General features: G+C 38.0%; 1 protein-coding gene across 10 annotated transcripts in view; it reads left to right on the plus strand.

The window, feature by feature from the left end:
* LOC106871111 (ankyrin repeat domain-containing protein 12) overlaps nucleotides 1-25,689 on the plus strand; it is an 84,750-nt gene that overhangs the window by 41,328 nt on the left and 17,733 nt on the right. For all 10 annotated transcript variants that reach the window (XM_014917416.2, XM_014917421.2, XM_014917417.2 and 7 more), the window contains 7 exons: nucleotides 1,748-1,900; nucleotides 7,806-7,893; nucleotides 11,270-11,452; nucleotides 12,034-12,222; nucleotides 14,719-14,861; nucleotides 16,045-16,267; nucleotides 17,899-19,800. In XM_014917416.2, the coding sequence (XP_014772902.1) occupies nucleotides 1,829-1,900; nucleotides 7,806-7,893; nucleotides 11,270-11,452; nucleotides 12,034-12,222; nucleotides 14,719-14,861; nucleotides 16,045-16,267; nucleotides 17,899-19,800 (2,800 nt within the window). In that variant the 5' untranslated portion in view covers nucleotides 1,748-1,828. The remainder of the gene's footprint in view (nucleotides 1-1,747; nucleotides 1,901-7,805; nucleotides 7,894-11,269; nucleotides 11,453-12,033; nucleotides 12,223-14,718; nucleotides 14,862-16,044; nucleotides 16,268-17,898; nucleotides 19,801-25,689) is intronic.

The following is a 25,689-nucleotide window of genomic DNA, read 5'->3' on the forward strand; positions in this document are numbered from 1 at the left end:
ACACACACACACACACTCTACACTCGAAACGTTAATAACTCGGTTTAGAAAAAAAACAGCCATGATAAACGTTTTCAAGTTCATAGTTAGAGACAAGTATGATAATGCCTCAAACATAACGGGGCAGCGTTATGTGTCGAGGGTAGTTCCACTTCCCTGCAGCTATTAGATTTGATGTGTATTCTTTTGTTTGTTTCAGTTATGTGACTGCGGCCACGCTGGAGCACTGCCTTTAGTTGAACAAAGTGACCCCAGGACTTATTCTTTGTAAGTCTTGTACTTATTCTATCGGTCTCTTCTGCTGAACTTCTAAGTTACAGGGGCGTAAACACACCAACATCAGTTGTCAAGCGATGGTCGGGGGGACAGACACACAAACACACACACATATATATACAACTGGCTGCATTCAGTTTCCGTCTACCAAATCCACTCAAAAGGCTTTGGTTGGCCCAAGGCTATAGTACAAGACACTTGCCCAAGGTGCCGTGCAGTGGGACTGAACCCAGAACCATGTGGTTGATAAGCAAGCTACTCACCACACAGCCACTCGTAAACAAATAGTTCTCAACTGTTTTTTTTTATCTAAGGACCTCTTTGATCCCGATTAAATTTTGGTGGATCCTCCCAGCCATTCAATGTGTAAAAGCTAGTTCATTGATACTTCTTTCAAAATTTCCATTTTATTTTTTACACGCTAACTTGTGTAGGTTAAACTATGTAACATGTTTGAGAAAGAAATTTAGCTATTTCTCGCAATTGGTTGTGTGGTAAGTAGCTTGCTTACCAACCACATGGTTTCCAGGTTCAGTCTCACTGTGTGGTTCCTTGGGCAAGTGTCTTCTATAGTTTCAGGTCGACCAAAGCCTTGTGTTTGGATTTGGTAGACAGAAACTGAAAAGAAGCCTGTTGTGTGTATATATGTGTGTGTGTGTGTGTGTGTTCATATATATATTTTTGTGTGAGTCAAAGGTTGAGAAACCAACTAAGAGTTAGTACCTACCCAATATACTGCTGGTAGTGTACCCAAATATTCATACGCAAGTGCTAGTTATTGCGTGGCAATCCCGCAGTTGAGTGTTATATATGAGCAGGGGGGTAAAAGGTGGTTTACCCTTGATTTATATGGCAAATAAGAAAGCAGAGAGGATACAAAATCAACAGACATCGGCTGGTAAACATTCCAGTATGTCTATGCCAGTGTATTAGATGAATACATACACATGTATCAGTGGTACAGAAAGAGTTGGTAATTGAAACGAGGGTGGGGAAGCAAAGGGTGTTGTTGCAATTACCAATTCTTTCTATTTGATAATATGTTTATGTATTCATCCAATACATTTGAATAAATAGACATATTGGAATGTTTACTGTTTGATGCCTGTCGATTTTGTATCTTCTCCACTTTCTTATTTGCTATATATATATATATGTGTGTGTGTGTGTGTGTGTGTGTTTGTGTGTCTGTGTTTGTCTCCCCACCATAGCTTGACAACTGATGCTGGTGCATTTACATCCGCCGTAACTTAGCGGTTCGGCAAAAGACACCGATAGAATAAGTACTAGGCTTACAAAGGAGAAGTCCTGGGGTTGATTTGTTCAACTAAAGGCGGTGCTCCAGCATGGCCGCTGTTAGATGACTGAAACAAGCAAAACATTTAAGTATTTCAATCAGTTCTGTTGTTAAGATTTTAATTCTTTTACAGCCCATACATTTTTTAACAAGTATTTCTCTTTCTCCTTTCAGATGCAAAAAAATTTTTTGATTATTTCTCATACTTTTGGAAATTCTCTGGATACTTGACAGAGATACCTGAAAGCTGTCTGCATGCCTTCTATAATAAATATTGTAGTGTTTTGGATGCAAGACATGTCCGAAAAGAAATCACCTTCTCAGAAGGTAATGTAATATTTTGGCTTCTATTTCCTGTTTTGTGGTGTAATAAAAACGTTTATTTCATGTTATTTTGCTTTATGAAATTATACATAATTGGAGTCCAGATTCCAACAGACACTTGGAGTCAGGCCAGCTCTATGTCAAACTGTCCAACCCATGCCAGCATGGAAGGCAGACGTTAAACGATGATGATGATACATATATATATATCGTCGTCATCATCGTTTAACGTCCGCTTTCCATGTTGGCATGGGCTGGACGGTTTGACTGAGGGCTGGCATGCCAGAAGGCTGCACCAGACTCCAATCTGATCTGGCAAAGTTTCTACAGCTGGATGCCCTTCCTATCGCCAACCACTCTGAGAGTGTAGTGGGTGCCTTATACATGCCACAGGCACGAGGGCCAATCAGGCAGTACTGGCATCGACCACGCTTGAATGGTGCTTTTTACGTGCCACCAGCATGGGAGCCAGTCAGTCGGCACTGGCAACAATCACACTTGAATGGTGCCTTATACATGCCACCGGCATGAGGGCCAATCAGGCGCTACTGGCAATAATCACACTTGAGTGGTGCTTTTTATGTGCGACCAGCACGGGAGCCAGTCAGCTGGCACTGGCAGGCATGCCACGTTTTCACCTCTTCAACAAGATATCTGCTCCTCTCTCTCTCTCTTTCTCTATCAGAGTTTCTTATTCCTCCAATCCATACCCCTCTCAGTTGAGGGGTATTATCTTGCAAGTACTCAGTTGTCTCACAAGTGCTGGTGTCATGTAAAAAGCACCCAGTATACTCTGTTAAATGGTTGGCATTAAGAAGATCTTGCAGCTGTAGAAACCTTACCAAAATTGATACAGAGCTTAGGAGAGCAATCTCACTCGTCGGTTCTTGTCAAACTGTCCAATCCATGCCAGCTGGAAAAAAGGACACCAAATGATGATGCTTCTGTATATACATGGCACTTTGAGCAAGTGTCTATTGTGTTCACCAAAACCTTGTGAATGGATTTCATAGATGGAGAAAGAAGCTGTGTGTGTGAGCGATCTCTTTGTCTTGACATTAGTGTAGCCATCATACAAGTTATGTCATTGGTTTTCAGTCTGCAAAACCATTTTGTCTTTAAAAACGCATGCAATATTTTAAGATTCAAACCTTAAAAGCATGCTTTGAATAGAGAGAGAGAGAGCGAGAGAGATGAACATAATTATAACACTGCTCATAGATAAGCTGGGTGCCTGTTATCTACATATCTGGAGGTGATGAAGTTGGTGGTTTCTATGCCAGCAATGCGTTCAGGTTGAGCTGACAAAGGCTCAATGACATCTCGCTCTCTCTCTCTCTAATCTGCAGGAGATTAATCACACAGTATTACAATAACATGACTCACACTCACTGTTGACTTTATCTATATATCTACACAGTTATTCAGTTTTTATGATAGAGGATCTTGATCTTTAAAACCTATCCAAGTTAGAAATATCTTTGCCCCTCCACCACTCCAAGTTACATGTAGCAGTAAGGTAATACTGTGTGATTAATCTCCTGCAGATTAGAGAGAGAGAGAGCGAGATGTCATTGAGCCTTTGTCAGCTCAACCTGAACGCATTGCTGGCATAGAAACCACCAACTTCATCACCTCCAGATATGTAGATAACAGGCACCCAGCTTATCAGTAGGGTTAGACTTCTATCTATGAGCAGTGTTATAATTATGTTCATCTCTTTCGTTCTATATTCAAAGCATGCTATTTTAAGGTTTGAATCTTTAAATGTTGCACGTGTTTTTAAAGAGAAAATGGTTGTTGGATTTATCATTTCTGAGGATGGTTTCTTGTTGACTAACGTTGACTAATGATGTGGTAGTTATTTCTTATTGTTCCCAACAACTTAGAAATGTCGGAGTTGAATGCATGCACACATCCATACACATACATGCAGATGTCAACTGTCACAATTTTCATCATCATCATCATCATCATCGTTTAACGTCTGCTTTCCATGCTGGTGTGGGTTGGATGGTTTGACTGAGGTCTGGAAAGCCAGCGGCTGGACCAGGCTCCAATCTGATCTGGCAATGCTCCGACAGCTGGATGCCCTTCCTAATGCCAACCACTCCGAGAGCATAGTGCGTGCTTTTTTGGGGCTGTAGTTTTGTGAAAGATACTAGACTTGCAATGAATGGCTATCCCGAAATGTCATCGAGTTAGTCTCTCCTATTGCAACATGATGTTGCTAAAACAATAGACACATCAACACTTAATGTCCATCTTCCATACTAGCATAGGTTGGGCAGTTTGATGCTAGTCCCTGAGACCCCTTTTGGGGTCTCAGGGTGTAGCCTTCCTGAGCTAGTTTTCCACCACATTTCTTAAAAATCGTGGTTGAGGGCTTGGTCTCGGGACCACTCATGTCTAGAAACTGCGGGTGGCGGTAAGCAAGGGCATACTCCCTGTAGAGAATCCAGCTCCAAAAAAGCAAAGGAGAATGGGCACCAGCCAGCCCAAAGGTTGGAGTGGGCTGCACCTGCCTACCTCGGTTGCTATGGCATTGAAGTAGATCCAGCCACCCCTGTTAACGGGGACAAAACCTGGATTTAAAACACTGCATGATGATGATGGCAAGCCAGAGAACTGCATCAAACTTCACTGTCTGCTTTAGCATGGTTTTTACAGCTGGATGCTCTTTCTAATGTCTACCACTGTATAGAGTAGACTGGGTGCTTTTACATGGTACCAACACCATCTGGGGTCTGTGTTGGTGTGGTTGTTACAGTTGGATGATCTTTCTAATGCTAATGACTTCATAGAGTGGACTGGGTGTTTTTTACATGGCACCAGTACATACATACATACATACCAACACAAGGAATATTTGTGGAGCAATCCCATTTAAACTTCTATCAAGTGCAAACTTAACAGATCTAATTGTAATTGTTTGGGACACAAAAGAAAAAAAAATACAATCATATTAACTAATCTACCGATATGAATGTTACTTAGTAAAAATAGGAGGCTATGTACAACTGCTTCAAAGCTCGTTTCTATCTTTTGATTATAAATTACATTTATACCAATAGTTATCGGTACACTTGACTATCTTAATAAATGTTTTAAGTGACAATCTTGGAAAGTTAGGGTTTTCAGACCAGGAAAGTGGCCACTTAACACACACTTTATGAATGCAGTCAGTAAGTGGAACAGTAATAAATACACAAGCCTTCATTAAAGTTCAAAATGTAATATTTATTGTTTTGTTATGCAAATTTCAGCAATTTATCTTTGTTTCTTTGTTAGAAACCATCTTGTTCCTTATTGGAAGACTTCAAACTATTATAAAGACAGGCAAACACACACACACACACACGCACACACACACACTCTTATCCTCATCATTTTGATGCCCATTGTCCATGCTGGCATGGGTTGGACGGTTTGGCCGGGCCTGGCAAGCTGCAAAGGCTGCACCAGATTCCCGTCTGATTCAGCATGGTTTTCTACAGCTGGATGCCCTTCCTAACACCAACCACTCTGAGAGTGTAATAAGTGCTTTTATGTACCGACAGCACAGGTGCCATTTGCATGACATTGGTATCTGCCACATCTGTAATTTTGATCGTCTTGATGGGTCTTCTTCTCAAGCACAATATAATGCCAAATGTCTCGGTCATTGCCTCTGTGAGGCCCAACGCTCAAAAGGATCTCAGCTACTTTGTTTCCATGAAGCCCAACACTTGAAAGGTGCTTTTTATGTGCCACCAGCATGGGTGCCACTTACATGACACCAACATCAGCCACGACTACGATTTCACTTGACTTGACTGGTTCTCTTAAAGCACATGCATATTTAATTTTTCTATCAAGCTGTAACATTACATGTTTAACATCTGTTTATACTTGTGTAGTTATGAAGCTTGCTTTGCAACCTCATGGTTTCAGGTTCAGTCCCACTGTGTGGCACCTTGGGCAAGTGTCTTCTACTACTGTCCTAGGCTGACTAATATCTTGTGTGTGAATTGGTAGACAGAAACTGTGTGTAAGCCCATTGTATACGCGCATGTGTCATCATCATCATTGTATAATGTCTGTTTTCCATGCTGGCATGGGTTGGAAGGTTTGACTGAAGTCTGGAGAGCTAGCGCCTGCACCAGGCGAGTGTCTTTGTTTGTTTGTTACTCGCCATCACTTGACAACTGATGTTGGTTTGTTTATGACCCAGTAAATTAGCAGATTGGCAAAACTAAGTCAATAAAATAAGTACTAGACTTTTAAAAAAACAACTGGAAATGATTTGTTGGACTAAGACCTTGAGGGTAGTGCTCCAGCATGGCTGCAAACAAAATGATAAAAGCTACTGCCATCAGGGTATGGTAGAAGCAGAATCTATCCCTTATAGTATTTATTAGTATTGGTTCCCCTACGTCCTGAATTCAGATCTGTCTGGAGTCTATAAAATATTTATTTCTTTATTGCCCCACAGGGGCTAAACATAGAGGAGACAAACAAGGACAGACTAAGGGATTAAGTCGATTATATCGACCCCAGTGCATAACCAGTACTTATTTAATTGACCCCTGAAAGGATGAAAGGCAAAGTTGACCTCGGCGGAATTTGAACTCGGAACAAAATACCGCTAAGCACTTCGCCTGGCATGCTAACGATTCTACCAGCTCATCGCCCTTGTATAAAATATTATCAAAAAAAAATGATCTCTGGTCAGTTCAGTCTGCCATATGTTATCCCTGTTGATGGATGGCTTTGTACTAATGTAAGAAATCTATATTTCTATATCATCATTATCATAACATCCACTTTTCCATGCCAGCATGGGTCCGATGGAGTTTTTGTTGAGGCATATGTTCTATGGCCAGATGCCTTTCTTGTTGCCAACCCTCACCTGTTTCCAAGCAGTGTATTATTTCCTCATGGCCAGACATATTTTTGCAGATTATTGAAAGTAAGTGACACTGCTTACATGACAGTGACACTCGTTTACAACTACCACATGATATCAAGACAATGAGATGCAAATATACACATATGCACAGCAGGCTTCTTTCAATTTCCATCTACCAATTCTACTCACAAGGCTTTAGTAGGCCTGGGGTTATAGAAGATGCTTAACCAAGGTACTGCACATTGGAACTGAACCCAAGACCACATGCTTGGGAAGCAAGCTTCTTAACCACACAGCCTTATGATATATTTTCAGCAATGTTATTTTATAGTAATTATGTCAATAGAAATAGTTATTATATAATAAAGGCATGGATATCTGGTAAGAAGCTTGCTTCTCTAGTACATGGTTCCAGGTTCAGTCCCACTTCATGGCACCTTGGGCAAGAATCCTCTACTATAGCCTCAGGCAAACCAAAACCTTGTGAGTGGATTTGGTAGACAGAAACTGAAAGAAGCCTGACGTGTGTGTCTTTGTGTCTGTGCTTGTCTCCCACCACTGCTTGACAACCAGTGTTGGTGTGTTTACATCCTTGTAACTTAGCAGTTCGGCAAAAGAGAATGATAGAATAAGTATTTGGGTCGATTCGTTTGACTAAAAATTCTTTAAGGCTGTGCCCCAGCATGGCCACAGTCTAACGATTGAAATAAGCAAAAGATAAAAAAATTAACTTAAATTTGCTGAAAATACAGGTTTTTTCATGAAAAAAACCTTCAAAATCTCATGAAATCAACATCTTCCATTGTTATATTTGCCTATTTTTGTCTTTAACTGTGTGAGATTCTGTGTTACAGCCAGAAGATTTCATTGAACTTTTTGGATTTATTTCAATTTGTTGTTGCAACTATTTGTTTGTCCCTGAACAAGACATCAACTCTTCCTTCTTGTTGTATTTTGTTCCTTTTGTACTTTCTCTAGTTTCATGTCTAATCAAGAATTTCTGTCCTGTTGTTTTAGGAGAAGACTATATTGAAAGCTGTTCAGTCAGATGGAAAAGGTATGAAAAGGAAAATAATTATGCCAAGCTCCCCACAAGAAGAAGAAGGTAAGAACCAGTTTCCACTTCTGTCTCCCCCCCCCCCCCATTCATCTTCATACTGTGTAAATCTGCCGTTTTTGAGGATTATCTTTGCACAGTCTTTGAACAAGTTGGTGACTTTTGATGCTGGCAAGACAAAATTTTGGTCAGTTAATAGTTATAGGCAGTCATCCCTTTCTTCCATTGCTATGACTGGACTCGGTCAGTCAGAAAGCTACTGTGTTTGACTTCTTAGTTTGACTTTGACCAAAGATCTCCCATGGAAAAAACATGTTCAGTCCACCACTATGTCAGCTGCCAAGAAGGTTGGATCTCGTTTCTGTGTTTGCAAATTTCTTACACAAGTGTCTTGTAAGGGCACACTTTGACCTTGCGTTGAATATTGTTTTCTTTATATTGGTGGGTCTTCTTTTTTCTACGAGTTTGGACTCTCTGTCTTAATTGTTGAAGTGTATCTTCATTGTGTCTTTTCCGTAAATATATCCGTAGTCATTGCTCTGAAGGACTTTCTTGAGTTGTACCCTCTGTCCAGACCTTTTAGATGTGTCACCTGTTTATCTTCCCAAGCACATCATTTCTTTGTTGAAATTCCTATCGCCCATTAATCCTTTTTGTTCCAATAGCTCCTTTTCTCGAACTGCTGCTCTTTGGAATTCACTGCCACATGAGTCCATCATCATTCATCGTTTAATCTCCACCTTCCATGGGACAATTTGATAGGAGCCGGCTAGGCAGAAGCCTGTACCAGACTTCTGTGACTGTTTTAGCAGGATTTTTACAGCTGGATGCCCTTCCTAACACCAACCACTCAGTAGAGTGGACTTAGTGCTTTTTACGTGGCACAAGCACAGGTGAGGTCAGTTTTGGCAAGGTTTATACAGCTGAATGCCCTTCCAAAGGCCAACCACTTTACAGTGTGGGCTGGATGTTTTTTAAGTGGCAGCTGCACTGACAGGGTCACCAAGTACCTTGCAAAATAAAAAAAAATCTTTTGAGAGGGGAGGGGGCATTAAATTGTGGAAATAATTCTAAAAATCAATATTGGAAGAGGATATTGTGAAAGTTTCTTTTGTTTTTTCACAGCATCAAAAGTCCTTTTTCTTAATCCATTGAAATCTCTTCATCAATGATATTAATACGCTAACTTTTTGTTTTTGTACGTACCTGTTGTGTGCATCACACTTCAAAGAAGTGGCAAAGTGAGAGAGAGAGGAAGTAAGAGAGAGAAAGAGAATGAAAGAGACAGTGAATGGTGACGGCATTCGTTTTGTGTTTTTAAATGTTTCAGAGAGGACATAAGAGAGAGAGAATGAGAGTGAAAGAGACAGTGAGTGGTGACAGTGTTCGTTTTGTGTTTTTAAATGTTTATCACATCGCAAGAGAAGTAGATACATAGATACATGTGCACATTGTTAAATCAAAAGTGGGAGAGAAGAGGGACACAAAGGAAGTGAGAGAGACAAATCCAAAGCAAAGTTCTTACATAGGCAAATATTGGCTGTCAGTTTCACTTTTCATTACCACACGAGGATAAAATTAACTCACAAATGGCTGAGTATTCCACAGACATGCATAACATTAACATAGTTCTCAGGGAGATTCAGCCTCACACAGAATAAGACAAGACTGGTCTCTTTGAATTACAGCTACAACTCGAGACATATTTATATGAATGAATTTGTGTGTGTGTATAGTTTAGGTTAGTTAAAACATGTTTGCAATAAGTGTCGTGTGGTGGAAATAAACACAATTACTAAACTTTCATTCATAAATCCATTTATTATTTCAATTTGTACATTTGTACCCAGAAATTTTCAACAACTGCATGCCAGAAAAAATGGAAAAACGAGTGATTTTATCTCCTAAAAATTCTGACTGTCTTGTAATAAATGAAAAAGTTCTTAATATTACACCAGAGACACTTAAAATGTACTTAAGCACAGATTCATTGTCTTGCAATAATGAAGAGGAAGTCCAGAACTATCTTTTTTTGAATTCATAAACTCACTCACTTCATCCGGTATGCTTCCTCATTGCTATTGTAATGCTGCTAAGAAACCTTTCAATCAGTCAAGGATTATGTAATGGAACTCACATGAAAGGGCAAATACTTCATGAACATTGTGTAGAGGCATCATTGGTAACAGGCTCCAACAGAGGTCATACAGTTCTAATTCCCAGAATTAAACTTAGCCCAAGTGATGCAAATATTCCATTCACACTAAATAGACTTCAGTTTCCACTTCGACTTCCATATTCAATAACAATCAAGTTGGCATACATTTGTCTCAACCAGTATTTTCTCATGGCCAATTATATGTCGCATTTTCAAGAGCATGAGCTATGAATATCAAAGTAAGAGCTATGACACTTAGGATAAGAGATAAGGCCAAAAATGTGGTGTGACATACACACAAAATATTGTCTACCATGAAGTACTGTGAGGAAGACCACCGCACCAGCTAGCATCACCACCACACCAGCCACTCCATCATAAATCCTTTAAGATCAGGGAACCAGTTAGGGGCCCATTGGATCTCTCTCGGCATACCAGCAAACCACAAAATTGCACCAGCCAGCATCACTACTACCTCCAAGCCCGTTATATATATATATATGTATATGTGTCTGTTTGTCTCACCACCACCATTGCTTGACAACCGATATTGGTGTGTTTACGTCCCTGTAATTTAGCTGTTCAGCAGAAGAGACTGATAGAATAAGCACCAGGTAATAAATCCAGGGGTCAATTTCTTTGATTAAAGGGTGGTGCTCCAGCATGGCCACCGTCAAATGACTGTAACAAGTAAAAGGATACCAGAAAAACATTCCATACCACTAAACCAAAAGTACCCCAGTGTCCCACAAATGGCACTCGTGCCTGTGGCACATAAAAGCACCCCAGTTTCCTGCAAATGGCACCTGTGCTGGTGGCACATAAAAGCACCCATTACACTCTGAGTGGTTGGTGTTAGGAAGGGCATCCAGCCGTAGAATACCATGCCAAATCAGACTGGAGTCTGGTACAGTCTTCCAGTGTGCCAGCCTGGTCAAACTGTCCAACCCATGCCAACATGGACAACGGACATTAAATGATGATGATGATGATTGGACCCTCATAGCCATTTGATATTTTTAAAAATCCAATTACATTTTTATAATTAGATATCACTAGGAATTATATTTTGTGTATTGTAGAAATATGAGCAATTCATTGCACATAAATTTTATCAACAATGGATCCCTAAGAGTCATATGGGTTCCAATTGAAAACCACTGGTCTAGGGCAACTCTCTTTTATGTATTAAATGATTATCTAAAAGATACTAAAATTGTAATCCCAAATGAATTGAAAATGTCATTTTAATTGTAATTTTTCCAGTTATAGATAAGAAAGGAACACCTCAGAAGAGAAAGCGTGGGAGTATTCAATTAGATAGTTCTCCTACGAGCGGGTCAAGTGTTACACCTCGAACACCTGTAAGTGGCCAAAGACTGATCCCTTTATCTGAACGTCAACAAATGGCATTATTGATGAAAATGACAGATGAATCTTCACAAGGGGGTAGGTTGATATAAACACCTTTTGTTTTCGTTTTGTTTTTCATTGATCTTGAAATTTCTTGTTTTGTTTTTTGTTTTTTTTTAAAGTTGAAGATCTGAATATCGACAAAAATAATATGAAGTAACTTAAGACTAACATAGTAATGATTCATTATTAGATTTTGGTGATAAACAGGGGTGATGTTAGTTTTTTTACTTGAGGTGGTAATGATTACTGGCTTAAATCAACATAATCTCTAATGGCTAAAGAGGTATGTGTGTATGAAGCAGAAAATTTGGTTCCTAGTAAGAACGGGGGACAACCTGAAAACAAACTAAATGTTGAAACAATTATATATTTAAAGCCCTGAAGATAAATGTTCGCAAGATGTGGGCTATAGTTTATTGCTTTCTATTTTCCTTAAAAAAATAGCTTTTGGGGAGAGAGGGGGTGGGGTGATGAATTTTGTTCAATAAGAATAGTTACTTTTAAGCATGATTGTATGTATGTGTGTGTTTGTATATATATATATATATATTTTTTTTTTCTTTGATACATATATATATATATGTAGATAATGTTTTTAATTTTGCTCTTTAAAGCAACAGATTCTTCTCCCAAATCATTGTCACCTGTGATGTCCGCTAAGCGAACGCCTGGTGATAAAAGAGTGCATAAGCGAAATGAGCATGGAGAAACGCCTTTACATTTGGCTGCAATCAAAGGAGATCCGAAACAGACTAAAAAATTGATTAAAGCTGGAGCTGATGTAAATGTTAAAGATTTTGCAGGTAAAAATTCCAATATTTCTTCAATATTTTCTCTGGTGTCATGATTTTCAGATTTGATGGTTCCAGATATGATTACTTTTGTGAAATTTCGTGTGTTAATTTGGTTACAATTTCAAAGAACTTCATAGATATTTTTGATACCAGTCTGTCCAAAAACCACATAAAAGTGTTTTGTATCATTAATGAAAATTTTAACAATTGTTTTAGTCTATGAATAACAATATACGATTTCAATAAATAGAAATTGAATTATAATTTTATTGTGTTATATTGAAGACTGTAGATATGTATGCTAAATGGCTGTACAGATGTTTCTCACAATTCTTCATATAGTCAGCATTTAATGTCTGTTTTTCCCTGCTGGCATGGTTTGGTCAGATCGACAGGAGCTGGCAATTCAGAAGACTGTACTAAGCTTTGACATGGTTTCTATCCCTGGATGTCTTTCCTAACACCAGCCACTTTACAGATAATACTAAATGGTTTTTTTCCCCCACATAGCACCAGCATGGTCACTAAGTAACTTGCAAGGCAAGGGCCCTTAGATGAGTTGGGAAGTAGTATTAAGAGAAGGGGTTTGGTACTAGGAGATGATAGGTTAAAGTATGGTGGAGGGTTGGAAACAGCTATCTTACTGTAGAAGAGCTACATGGCTACTCCATAGAAAGAGAGAAGAGACAAAGATTGACAAAACAAAAAACATATAAAACATACAGCGAAGAAACGTCCTGAATATCAAAAGGAGTAACCTAGAAGTATCAGACTTGCAGGACAAATTCATTTTGGATAGAAGGTTCTGTTAGTGATTGTACAGATGCTTAAATGGTTAATATAAATATAGAATCAAAAGTAGATGGAATCTGTGTGGAAAATAAATAAATAAAAATGTTATTAAATTCAGCTAATGAAGGGAAATAATTCAAACAGGTAAATTTGAAGAAGAGACAAAAGGTTAATGAGAAATGTAATGATGTATTTTTAAAAAATGATTATGAACTTGGGTGCCTATTACAGCCTCGGGAGAAAAAAAACTATTAAAAAATTCAAATTTTAGACTCATTTACAATTAAGAGTTGATTAGATAGCATGAGAAATGATTTTCCAGACAAATTGACCAAAGTAGAAAAATATGTTTGAATTTACGGATAAGTCTTACACACAACTAAATTACATGAAATATGAAAAATATAACAAACACATTCTTTAGATCACTGGTTCTCAACCGTTTTTACGTATGGACCCCTTTGATTCCTAATTAATTCGGATGTATCCTCCTATCCATTCAACGTTTAAAAAAATCATATTATATTTTTATAGTTAAATATTTTTGGAAATTGTATAAGAAAAATTGTTAAAATATTTTGTGCATTGTAGAATTATAACCAATTTATTGCACATGAATTTTAATCACAAAATCTTTTTATGGAACCTCAAGGGTCATGTGGACCCTGCTTGAAAACCACTGCTTTAGATCAATGGGTTAAGTTTTTAAAAAAGCCTTAGTGAAATAATGTATAAAAATACACATTGATCAGTATCAATATCTGTAATAGTTATCAACATTCAAAAGTATATACAAGCATACATGCACAAGGGAAAATACAATTAAATATATACCAACAAATATATCCCTAATAGTTAATAGTGTGTGTGTGTGTGTGTGTGTATATATATATATATATACACACACACACACACACACACACACACATACACACATTTTCATGTTAAATATTGACAAAATCATTATACACATTAATGGATAAATATAAATACTCAAATATTGTCACATGTGCATACATGTATATGTGTGTGTGTGTGTGTGTATATATATATATATATATATATACATACACACATGCACACACACACATATCAGCATCATCATGGCATGTGTGCATATATGTATGGCTTAGTGGTTAGGGTGTTGCACTCTCAATCACTAGATCATGAGTTCAGTTCCTAGACCAGGTTCTATATTGTGTTCTCGAGCAAGACACTTCATCTCATGTTACTCTGCAATCACTTCGACACCTGACACATGGCACATCTGTGGACCTCTTCAGACAACTCCGATTTGATGAAGAGAGTGAGCTAATGTGCAGCACAAACATTTGATCACTGTAAATGATCATATGCAGGTCATTTGGCAAAAGCTGAATGCCCTAACGTCATCTTTGACAGGAGAGTCCGTCATATATATATACACACACACACACACACACACAGTATACATGCAGTGGTGTAGTGAAAACCTTGATAGATCAAGAAATAATAAAAAGTAAAATGAAATTTTTGTGTTTTTTTCTAAATAACTAAAATGGTCCTTCCACAACATAATCACTACACACATACACACACTCGTACACATTTGCATATATAGCTCACTAATTACATTAAAGATTAAATACATTCTTTAAATATATTTATATTAATGAGGCCCTTTGGTAGAATAGTTTCCATTTGAAATAAATGAGTTTTTAATTTTCCATAAAGGTTGGACTCCTCTCCACGAAGCATGCACCCGTGGTTGGTTAATCATTGCTAAACACCTATTGAAAGCTGGTGCTAATGTAAATGTTCATGGCTTAGAAAATGATACTCCTCTTCATGATGCATCTGCCAGTGGACATCAAAAGGTAAATTTTCTTCTTCTTACAAACTAAGCTAACATTATTAATATTCTGTTGTGTTATCATATTGTATTAATATAGCACCAATATTGGTGGTGAAGTATATTTCTATAAACATTGTTTACGCAATACAAAACATAGGTCGAGTTTATGCAGGCAAGTAACAGCTCCCTTGAAACCTGAAAAGTCCTGTATTTAATTGATCAACCTGTCAGTCTTATTTAATGAATCCAGTGGATTCTAGGTGACTTCTTCACCGACTAAAAAAAAGGGGTTGTTTTTTTCTTTTTTTTTTTTACTTATAGTTTGAGCTTAGAATTGAGAAAACAATGGTTGTCGCTGTTTTTAACATATTTAAAAAGAAAAAAGAAGGAAAGTTGAAGTAATCATTTCTATGTGAAAGCTAATTAAAATGATGTTATACTCGTGGGTGTGATTACTTCCGAACCTTGGAATTTGGACACAGCAATCTGCAGTGGACTTTAGTAGCAGTTGCTTATTCAACAGCTATGAAAGTAACTACAGCTACTAAATACAAATATCTGAACAAGTATGCAGGTATAACTGAATGTTTAAGAAGTGTCAAAATAATGCTGGTGTGTGTGAATCATCATCATCATCGTTTAACGTCCGCTTTCCATGCTGGCATGGATTGGACAATTTGACTGGGGACTGGCGAACCAGAAGGCTGCACCAAACTCCAATCTGATCTGGCAGAGTTTCTACAGCTGGATGCCCTTCCTAACGCCAACCACTCCGAGAGTGTAGTGGGTGCTTTTACATGCCACCGGCATGAGGGCCAGTCACACAGTACTGGCAACGGCCATGCTCAAAAAGGTGTTTTTTACGTGCCACCTGCATGGGAGCCAGTCCAGCGGCACTGGCAACAACCTCACTCGGATGATTTTCTAACAAATAAATGAAGCCCAAAGTTTTCTCTATTCACAAGTTGGTAGGTACACACTGAAATATGCAAAAAGAACCTAATCTCAATATGTAATAATACTTAAATGATCAGATCCGTTCAGCTGAATATTTTGTTTAGACAATTGCACAATATTTCATTTGTATTCATTCTCCCTTACCAAATCTGTGACATTACAATTCTTTTTTTCTTTTTTTCCCTTATATTTTATTGTTTCTTAATCGTCTGTCGTTTCTGAAATGTCTGTTCTTTATTTATTTCCAGCTTGTTGAATTACTGTTGAAGCACGGGGCTAACCCTCTTCAATCTAACAGTAGAGGCCAAACACCTATGGATGTTGCTGCATGTTCCGATACAGAAGAGCTGTTAAGAAAAGAGATGTCCTCATCAAGCAGTGATAGTTCAAGTGTTGATGATACTCGTTCTCCGACATCTCCTGAAAGTACTTCTTCGGCTAAAGAAGAAGACCGTACTGCAGATTCAGAAGGTACTTTGCAAACTTACCTGATTAATGTAGCTTTTAAGAGGAAAAATCAACAAAACTGCAATCAGGATATCTGATATTTGTGTCTAAGTCAGGGGCCAGCAAAGTGGTCAGTATTGATCCCTTGGGGTAGGGTGTCCATGTGGTTATCCAAGAGGTCAATGATTTTAAGCTGAATTATTAGCAAACTGAATCTGGAAGAGTTTGGGTAATTTAAGGCTTAAACTCACTAATTTCCAGCCAAATATTGATGCAATATAAACTAGTATTCACCAAACATATATTTCACATTAAATATTCCAACTGTATCAATGTATTATGACTGGATTTTTATAGTATTTAAGTATTTTCATTAAATTTATTTCCTTCATCATCATCATCGTTTAACGTCCGCTAGCATGGGTTGGATGATTTGACAGAGGACTGGCGAATCAGATGGCTGCACCAGACTCCAATCTGATTTGGCAGAGTTTCTACAGCTGGATGCCCTTCCTAACGCCAACCACTCAGAGAGTGTAGTGGGTACTTTTACGTGCCACCGGCACGAAGGCTAGTCAGGCGGTACTGGCAACGGCCACGCTCAAAATGGTGTATTTTATGTGCCACCTGCACATCATACTTTCTAATTTATTTTAGAAATTTATAAGATGGGAGTCAACAAGTTATCAAGGTTTCCATGAATGGGTCAATGATTTTTAGAAGTTTGCCAACCCCTGTACTATAATTACTCATGTCATGCTTACAGTTACACTTTTGTCCTTTGACTGCTGACTGCAAAATGTTTTGTCAGTGTTGAAAGGAGATGATAATGTATCGATGGGTTATTTGAGTTATATGCAATTAGCTGAGGTATTTGTTGTGGAGACTCCATTATCATCTATAATAATACTCTTGTGTCTTTCTCCATCACATATGAATGAGAAAGGAAGGAGTGATAGATGAATAAGGAAGGGGTGATGGGAAACTTGGTAGCGGGATGATGGAAGTTCTACGGGGAAAGAAAAAATCAAACAGCGTTTCAACTCTGTGTATGTAAAAGGGAGGTATGTGAATGTTTGTGTGTGTGTATATGTGCAATCGAAGTGGGATGGTGAACATTCAATGCTGAAAGGAAGGTGGAGGTATTGTTTTCAGTTGTGTTTGTTTGTCCGTGGACAAGATATCTCAAGAACTGCTGGATGGATTTGGATGAAACTTTCAGGGATGTTTGGCCTCGTGACTGGCACAAACTGATTAGATTTTGGGATTGATCCAATACCAGACAAGGATTCTGGATTGGGTTCATTTTTAGTATTCTCATTTGTGAGAGCAGTTGAGTTTATTTCAGATATTCTCATTCTAAAAATTCTCTCTGGTTAATCGTTGAGAAGACGTTGGTGTTGCCTTGGTGGAGGTGTACGCTCTATGAGTGCTCTTGTTATTCTTGATTTTAATCTCCTTCCTTTTACATTGTAACTCGTTATAACACTGGACTTAAATGACTTTGCCTTTCATCTTTTCAGGGTGAGTAAAACAAGTACCAGTTGAGCACTGGGGCTGATGTAATTGACTTACCTCCTCCCCCGAACTTGCTGGCCTTGTGCCAAAATTTGAAACCATTATTTACTTTATTTTATTTTATTTTATTTTTGTAGAATTGTCTCCGAGAATTACTGGTTCATCTGCTTTGAAATGGGAGAGAAGTGTTGCATCATCAACTTCAGGCAGCAGAAGATCCCTGTTGCCCAAGTCTCCAGAGAAGACTGCTTCCCCTCGTCTCTTTCTTAAACTTGTCAAGGATGTGCCCTGTAGTGGAGAAACGTCTGAAAAATCTAAAGATACAACTGAAACACAATACAAAGCATACAGTGTAACTGTAGAACATAAAGACTGCATCTCCTTTGTAGAAAGTAACAGTAGTAATGACAGTGATTTATATGAACCTCGCATTTTGGAGCGTGCTAGTGATTTAGGTAGTACATCGGTTAGCAATTTATCAGCTAGTATGGTTGCAGCAGGTATGAAAGAAAGTGGTCAGTCAGACAATCGTGTATCCGGCATGACTATAGCACCAGAAACTTTACCGCATCAAGGAAGCATTAACAATAAAGTTTGTGTTGGTGATAGTCAACTGAATGATGAAGCTAATAAAAGCTTTGGTGAGACAGTTTCATCTCATTCTGTGCAGACATTTACTCCACAGTTTGAGGACATCAGTGATCCTGAAGATGAAACTGGTATGTCTGAAATTCTTAAACAGCAAATGCCAGTACAAATAAGAACTGATTCTAATTGCATTCCACAAAGTAAAGAACTGGACACTAGTAATATTATTACTACATCTCAATCAAAGTTGAAATGTTTAACAACATCCTCATCCTCATCATCATCTGATTTTCCACATGAATTATCATTAATATCATCATCAATAACATCATCCAATTCTCATGGTAATGCTATTAGCTCAGGAACAACAAATAATAATAATAACATTCAAGGAGATATACACACAGTAGACACAAACATTATTTCAAATACTTCAATAAGAAGGCATTCTAGTAATAATATTACAAATTCTAGTACGTTGGTAACAAGCGGGCCAGCTAGTCAAATACCCACCAAATGGGAGCTCCATTCTTGTCCACCATCTACTGATGACCATCTTTGTGGGTTAACCTTAAAATCTGAGGGTTCTCGTACTTCTTCTTCACCTACTAGATCTGAGAAAGATAGATTTGCTTTAAAATCAGACAAAGAACCTAGATCTTCATCCTCATCCTCATCATCATCTTCATCTTCCTCATCATCATCATCGTCATTATTAAAAGTACCACCTTTGAGAATAATAATCCCACCAAAACAAACATCCTCTATGGATTCAGATAACTTGAAAATGCTCCTAACTAAACCAGCATTACCGTACGTTTTAAACCCAACACGAGAAAACAATTTAGAAGAGCAAAATAATGAATGTCATATAGCCTCCCAAGCATCATCAAGGGCCTCGAGTCCAACTTCTTCACGCCCTTCATCTGCTGCTAGTGATCATGCTGCCTCATCTACTGCTGGCAGCAGTGTAACAATGGCTGTCCCTCTGACAACAACGACTTTACATATGACAGCCAATCAGTCAGCTTCGTCTGGGGATAAAGCTGTTTCCATTACTAACACCAACACAGCTACTACTGTTACAGTTACCACCACAGTAACTAGTATTAACAGCAATAATTCACCCGATACAGATATTAAGTCAAATTTCCATGGAAGCAACAAACTACCTACTAACTCTGCCTCAGTGACAATTACCACCACATCTAGTGCAACTTCATCCACCACCACCACCACCAGTAACTCTGAGAAAACTAGTCAAACACATGCTACACGAGATACTGATTCTCTTGTTGTGAAAGAGAAAGATGAATTAATAAAACTAAAAGACAAAGAAGATACTAAGGAAGAGAAAGAAGAAAAGACCACACAAAGAATTACACGATGTCTCCGTTCACATACAGCACAATTACAACAACAGAAAAGAGAGCAACATTCTGATAAACAAGGTATCATCTCTCTCTTTCTCTCTCTCTATTTTTTTCTCTCTCATACCAAAGTCAAATCATTTACAAGTTCTCAGCACTCATGAAAAAACACAGCTAAAAGCCTTTCTGTTTTTCTAATGTTTATTCTGACAAAATGTGATCTCTACTGAATTTACCCACAAAATCTGTTTTGAAAAATTGTTCTTTTTTTCAGAGCCAATAAGTATTTCAAGGTTGAACAGTTCCTAACCTTTTGCAATGCCCCCATACAGCCACCTGTTCCAATATTGGCAACACTTCTCTCATTCTATTATTGAAGTATTACATAGTGTATCATATATGTCAGTTAAAGGTAGGGTGGCAGTGTCAATGACCTTTGCATTCCCTCCCAAACTGGTGAGATTTATGCAGCTGATACACAGGTGGAATAGTTTGCAGGTCTGATTTCTATAAGTAAAAAATGTGGGCAGTGAAGAAGAACCAGGAATCTGGTCTGTGTGCTTCTAATTCAGTGAGTGAATTATGCAAAAGGCATACAGGGGCAAAGTGGTGGTTTTGAACAAAAATGCTTGTTATGTCTACTTTTAGACTCATTATAAACCATCATATCTAATCCTTAGTCTCCAAATCTGCATTCCTCTGCAACTCATTTTCTGCTTGCATCTATCTAAAAGACATCAATCTTGTATGGAGGCTTAGTGGTTATTAGTTAGGGTGTTGAACTCATGATAGTAAGGTTGTAGTTTCAATTCTTGGACCGGGTGATGCATTGTGTTCTTGAGCAAAACTCTTCATTTCACATTGCTCCAGTCCACTGAACTGATAAAAATTAGTAATCCTGCAACAGACGGGGATCCCATCCAGGTGGGGGGTTAATATATAGGTCACAGAAACTGGGAAGCTGGCCCCAAGTCTGTCTGACTTAAGAAGGATCTTTATTGATTTTGTGACCTGATTCACAGTTGCTCGACCCAACTAATGAACTAACATATCTTATAATTGAAAAGATATGGTTGTAAATAATCCTCTTTAAAACTGCTAAATAGTTCCTGTATTTTAGTATAAACTAAAAATTTGTGGGAGTGTCCAACATGTTTATAATGTGATAATGGAGGAAAGAAATTAACTAGAAATATAGTGGATGGCTCAGCCTTCATTTCTGGATAATGTTGGAGGGAGGAAAAAACTAAGTCTATGTCAGTTGATTCATCAACATTTAACAACTGTTTTCCGTGCCTACATGAGTTTGACAATTTGACAGGATCTGATGAGCTGCAGGACTATGCTGAGCCAAAGGGAGAGCTTTGGCATAGTTTCCATGAGTGGTTGCCCTTTTTAACATTAACCACATTACAGAGTGTATTGGGTGCTACCAGTATTAGTTGGGGTGTTGAGTAACTTGCAAGGCATAAAAAGGAAAAGCCCCACAACTAAGCTGGGAGAGTATTTGAGAGGGCCGGGTGGCTTTATGCCTGATATCGAGGGGCTAAAGTATGATAGAGGGACAAGCACAGGTGTCTTGCTTGAGAGAAGCTACATGGCTACCCTGTATTACAGAACGGTGGGAGTAGTTGGGAAGAAGACAAATATGATAGCATTGAGGTGCCAGAGCAAACCCTCAAGGTACAAGAAGGTGAGCATAAGAGAGGATATGGACAGTAGATCAGGGTGGGAAAGTGGGTAGTTTCATAAGGGTGTGAGGGAAGACAAACATGGTTAGAGATGGAGGTAGAGGTGAATGTAGTGAGTAATGAACAAAGGTGGAGGTGTGGTTGATGGGAAATATGTCCTTTGCAATAGCACTTTTATTTTATTTATTTCATTATTAAATTTAAGTATGGTTCTATGTATGTTACCCACTTATGAGAAGTAGTCTTTTATCTTTTCTTGTTAAAGTTCAAGATCTTATCCTTAGACAATCTGGAACTCGACTGAGGATAGGAAGCTCCAAATGACCCGTCCTTGTTTTTTCCTGTCCTTTTTTGTATCATCTGACTGTCGGGATGTTTTGTTGTCGCCTGTTAGGTTTTTGTTCCATTTTCTGTTTTCTTCATGTGTATGTATATATATATATATATATATATATATATATATATATATATAGCAATATAACCATATTTTAACTCTAGATGGTTAGGTTGTATGCTAAATTAACAAGGTTATCTCTTCCTTCTTTGTTCATCTCAATTTCTGAGCCATTTTAACATTTGAGGTACTTCACATCACTAATATTGTCTGTTTAGTGCTGCTTTGAGTCAACTTAAAGGTTGGATATAGTATACTTTCATTCACTTCCTACCCTTTTCCATGTGCTCCAAACTTAACTACCTTCAACTGACAGTCTCTGCTATATTTAACATTACTCTTAACTTTTAAAAAGCTTACATTCTCAATGCTTACACTAGCACAGTACTTTCTTCATATATAAATGTTGTAGGAATGTTTAATTAATAATAAACCAAACTTCCTGAACAACCGTCAGATTTGTCTATTCCAGGGTTTGCACAAAATGCAATTCAAACCCTTAAGATTATTCTTGTCAATAGCTACTTCCCTGGGGCAGCCAATTTGAGGAAGGATATTTCCTGAGCAGGTTTTGCATGTCAATATAGAGCCTGTTTTCAATTTTCTTTCACGCGTGAATATTATAGCTCATGTACCCAGTGTTTGCAGTCAGTTAGAGACTATGGAATTTCACCATCAAAACGAGTCCTGTATTGCTACTTACTTGAATTTGTTCTTAGATTTATTGTTATACCTATGGCAAAGAACTTTGATTTCGTAGGATTGTAAAGAAGCCTCTGTAATTACCACACTCAGTACAGCCACCACTATGTCCCTCTGACTTCCATCTTCGTCTTCCTCCTTATGCCTTGCATATCATCGCCCTCCTTTCTGATCTCTCTACAAGTTTATGATACTAATTCTCCTCTCCTTTCCTGTGCTACCGCTTGTTATCTCCTCCTTCCCGGGCCACTTTTACCCCACCCCTTCTATTCATTCCGATATTTACTATCAACCACATCTCTACCCTTGCTCATCATTCACTATATTCACCTCTACCCCCACCTCTAACCATCAGTTACTTTCCTTTCACCCCCTTATGAAATGACCAACCCTCTTCCACCTGACCCTGATCTACTCCCCCTCTCCCTCTTATACTCACTTTCTTTTACCTTGAGAGTTCGCTCTGGTAGCTCACCACCACCAGCTTTATCTTCTTTTTGGCTCCTCCCATCCGTCCTTATGCAATTCAGGGTAGTTGTGTATCTGCAAAAGTGTTGTGCTTGTCCCTCTATCATACAGTAACCTCTCAACATGTGGCATAAAGGGCATAAAGCCATTTACCCCTCTTTCAACCCTCTCCCCTCCCTCTATCAAGGGGGATTTTTTTTCTTGTAAATTATTTGGTGACCTCACTAGTGCACTGGTGTGCAGAAATGTGCCCAGTACTTTAAAGTGTTTGGCATTCAGCCATAGAAAGTGCTGACACGAGTGCTTAGCACTGTCCAAGGACTCTGTCAAACTGTCCAACTCATGTCAGCATGGAAGACGGACATTAAATGATGACGATTCAAATATGAGAAAGGAAAGTTACAAAATCAGATTGCTGCCTTCCAGCTTGTCTTTTTATACAACATATTTCTGTTGTATAAACAGCAGAATACTTTAACTAAACTCAAGGAAAATAGGAGACAACTGGCACATGGCTTTCAATTCTACATTGAAAACATTTTAGGTTTCCACAATTTTTTAAGAATTTCACTTTTATCAGTCCATTTTGTAAACACTGTTATTCCTAGAAACTCTTTCCTCAAGAAAATTCCATGGCAAATATTTTGTCTTCCATCTCACATTTGTTTTTAATAAGAAATAGTAGTTGTACTACTAACCAAATGGTAGCACTTCAGTCATTTAGCCATGAAACATGGCACTAATTACAGACTGGTTGACAACAAATGATCCTAATTTATAGTCAAAAAGGGAGAAGTAACTATGAAAATATATTCTTTAACTATTCAATGTATCTGAATTTGCAAAATGTTCCAGTCGTTTGTTCAGAAAAGTCAAGTGTCAACATATTTAATTAAAATACTAAAATGAAGTGCTAATTAGAGATGAATTGTGGAATGATGAAAATATTAATCAATAGAGATGTAAGATAAACTTATGGCAAATATTATGTAAATTAGGACAGTTTTGTTCTAGATCACTTTGTGTCTGGTATAAATAGCTATAAACCCCTAGCCTCTGTGTGGTTAGGAAAATGAGCAACTGATACCTGTTAGAGTAGTAAAAATGCTACAATTCATCAGCTCAGTCTTTACTTATATGATCAGAGAGAGAGAGAAAATATTTGGTTTGAATATATGTTTTCCACAGTTTTTCAAGGGAGCATGTCACCTGGTCGTTTCAGCCCACATGGGTTTGCGAAAGGTACTCTTTGCTAAGAGTCTGAGGCAGCCAGGACATTCACTGTGAAAACTTAATATGCTCAGAGTGAGCCCTGCTGGCTTGTATTGGAAAAGCATGGAATGATAATAAGATTAATAATGTGTTTACTAAAGATATACATAAAGAGTTTATATCTGTAATTATCTAAAAGCACTAATAGACCTTCTATTAATTAATGTTGTCAACAGTTGCACTGATATCAAATTAGGACAGACGAGTTTAGTTCTATCTAAGCTTGTATATACTATAAATAGCTTTAAGCTGTTGCTATTGTCTATGGTTAAGAAAATGAGTAAGCAGCCTCTGATGAGGTGGCATAAACCATTGAAACTAGGCAGACTGATCACTAGGAGAAAAACGTGGTTTGATTTAACTGCTCCGGTATCTGCTTCCCACAGCAAGGTTGAAAAATGTGCTTACATTTCTAGTTATTCTAAAAATGCTATGTACTGATTCCATTAATTGTTATTAGTCAATCACGAATAATGTTTTAATTAATCTTGCTGCAAGCACGGGAGATAACTCTGGCTATATCTCTCTTAGTTTGGATCTCATTAATGATGGGATAGAGTTGGTTGTACTTGCTGAAGCAGTGGTGTGAGAATTGCATGGTAGTTGTACAATACCATTCATGAAGACTGAGGTGTGTCATAATCCTTGGGACTCATAAAGCTGGGGCTTAACCAGCTTTCCATAGTGTATGAGATCAAGGAAGAGATGCTTGTTTGCCACCGGATTAATTTCCTTTGCTGGTACACATTTACAGCTAAGTGGACTGGAGCTATGTGAAATGAAATGTTTTGCTCTAGAACACAACCTACTGTCCAGTCCAGGAATTGAAACAACAATCTTGCAATTATTAGTATAACACTTCAACCACCAGGCCATGTGCCTTTTCCTATATGAATTAGCTTGGAAATTGAGTGAATTTACTGAAGGTTGATAGCTGCATGAAAAGCAAATAAAGTTACTGTTATATATATGACACACTGTCCATTCAAAAGCTAATTAGAAATTAAATAGTGAAGAAAAGACAATTAAGGTACAAAACCTGCCCAGAATTGTCTCCCTTACTTGCCTGAATAATGATAAGTCATTGACAATAAGTACCTTTTTTGCCTCACCTCATGATTATTTCTAAATACCTTTTTACCGCTCACCGTTGCAAACATGCTCACATTAACTTAATCATAGTTTCTCCTGCAGTTAGTGTCTCTTTGTAATATATTCAGTAAAAGAATAACGATGGAATTTTATTACATAATACAGACATAGGCGCAGAAGTGGCTGTGTAGTAAGTAGCTTGCTTCCCAACCACATGGTTCTGGGTTCAGTCCCACTGCGTGACACCTTGGGCAAGTGTCTTCTACTATAGCCTTGTAAGTGGATTTGGTAGGCAGAAACTGAAAGGAGCCCGTCGTGTGTATATATATATATATATATATATATATACAT

Source organism: Octopus bimaculoides, chromosome 1, assembly GCF_001194135.2.
Source record: "Octopus bimaculoides isolate UCB-OBI-ISO-001 chromosome 1, ASM119413v2, whole genome shotgun sequence".
NCBI classification, from domain to species: Eukaryota; Metazoa; Mollusca; class Cephalopoda; order Octopoda; family Octopodidae; genus Octopus; species Octopus bimaculoides.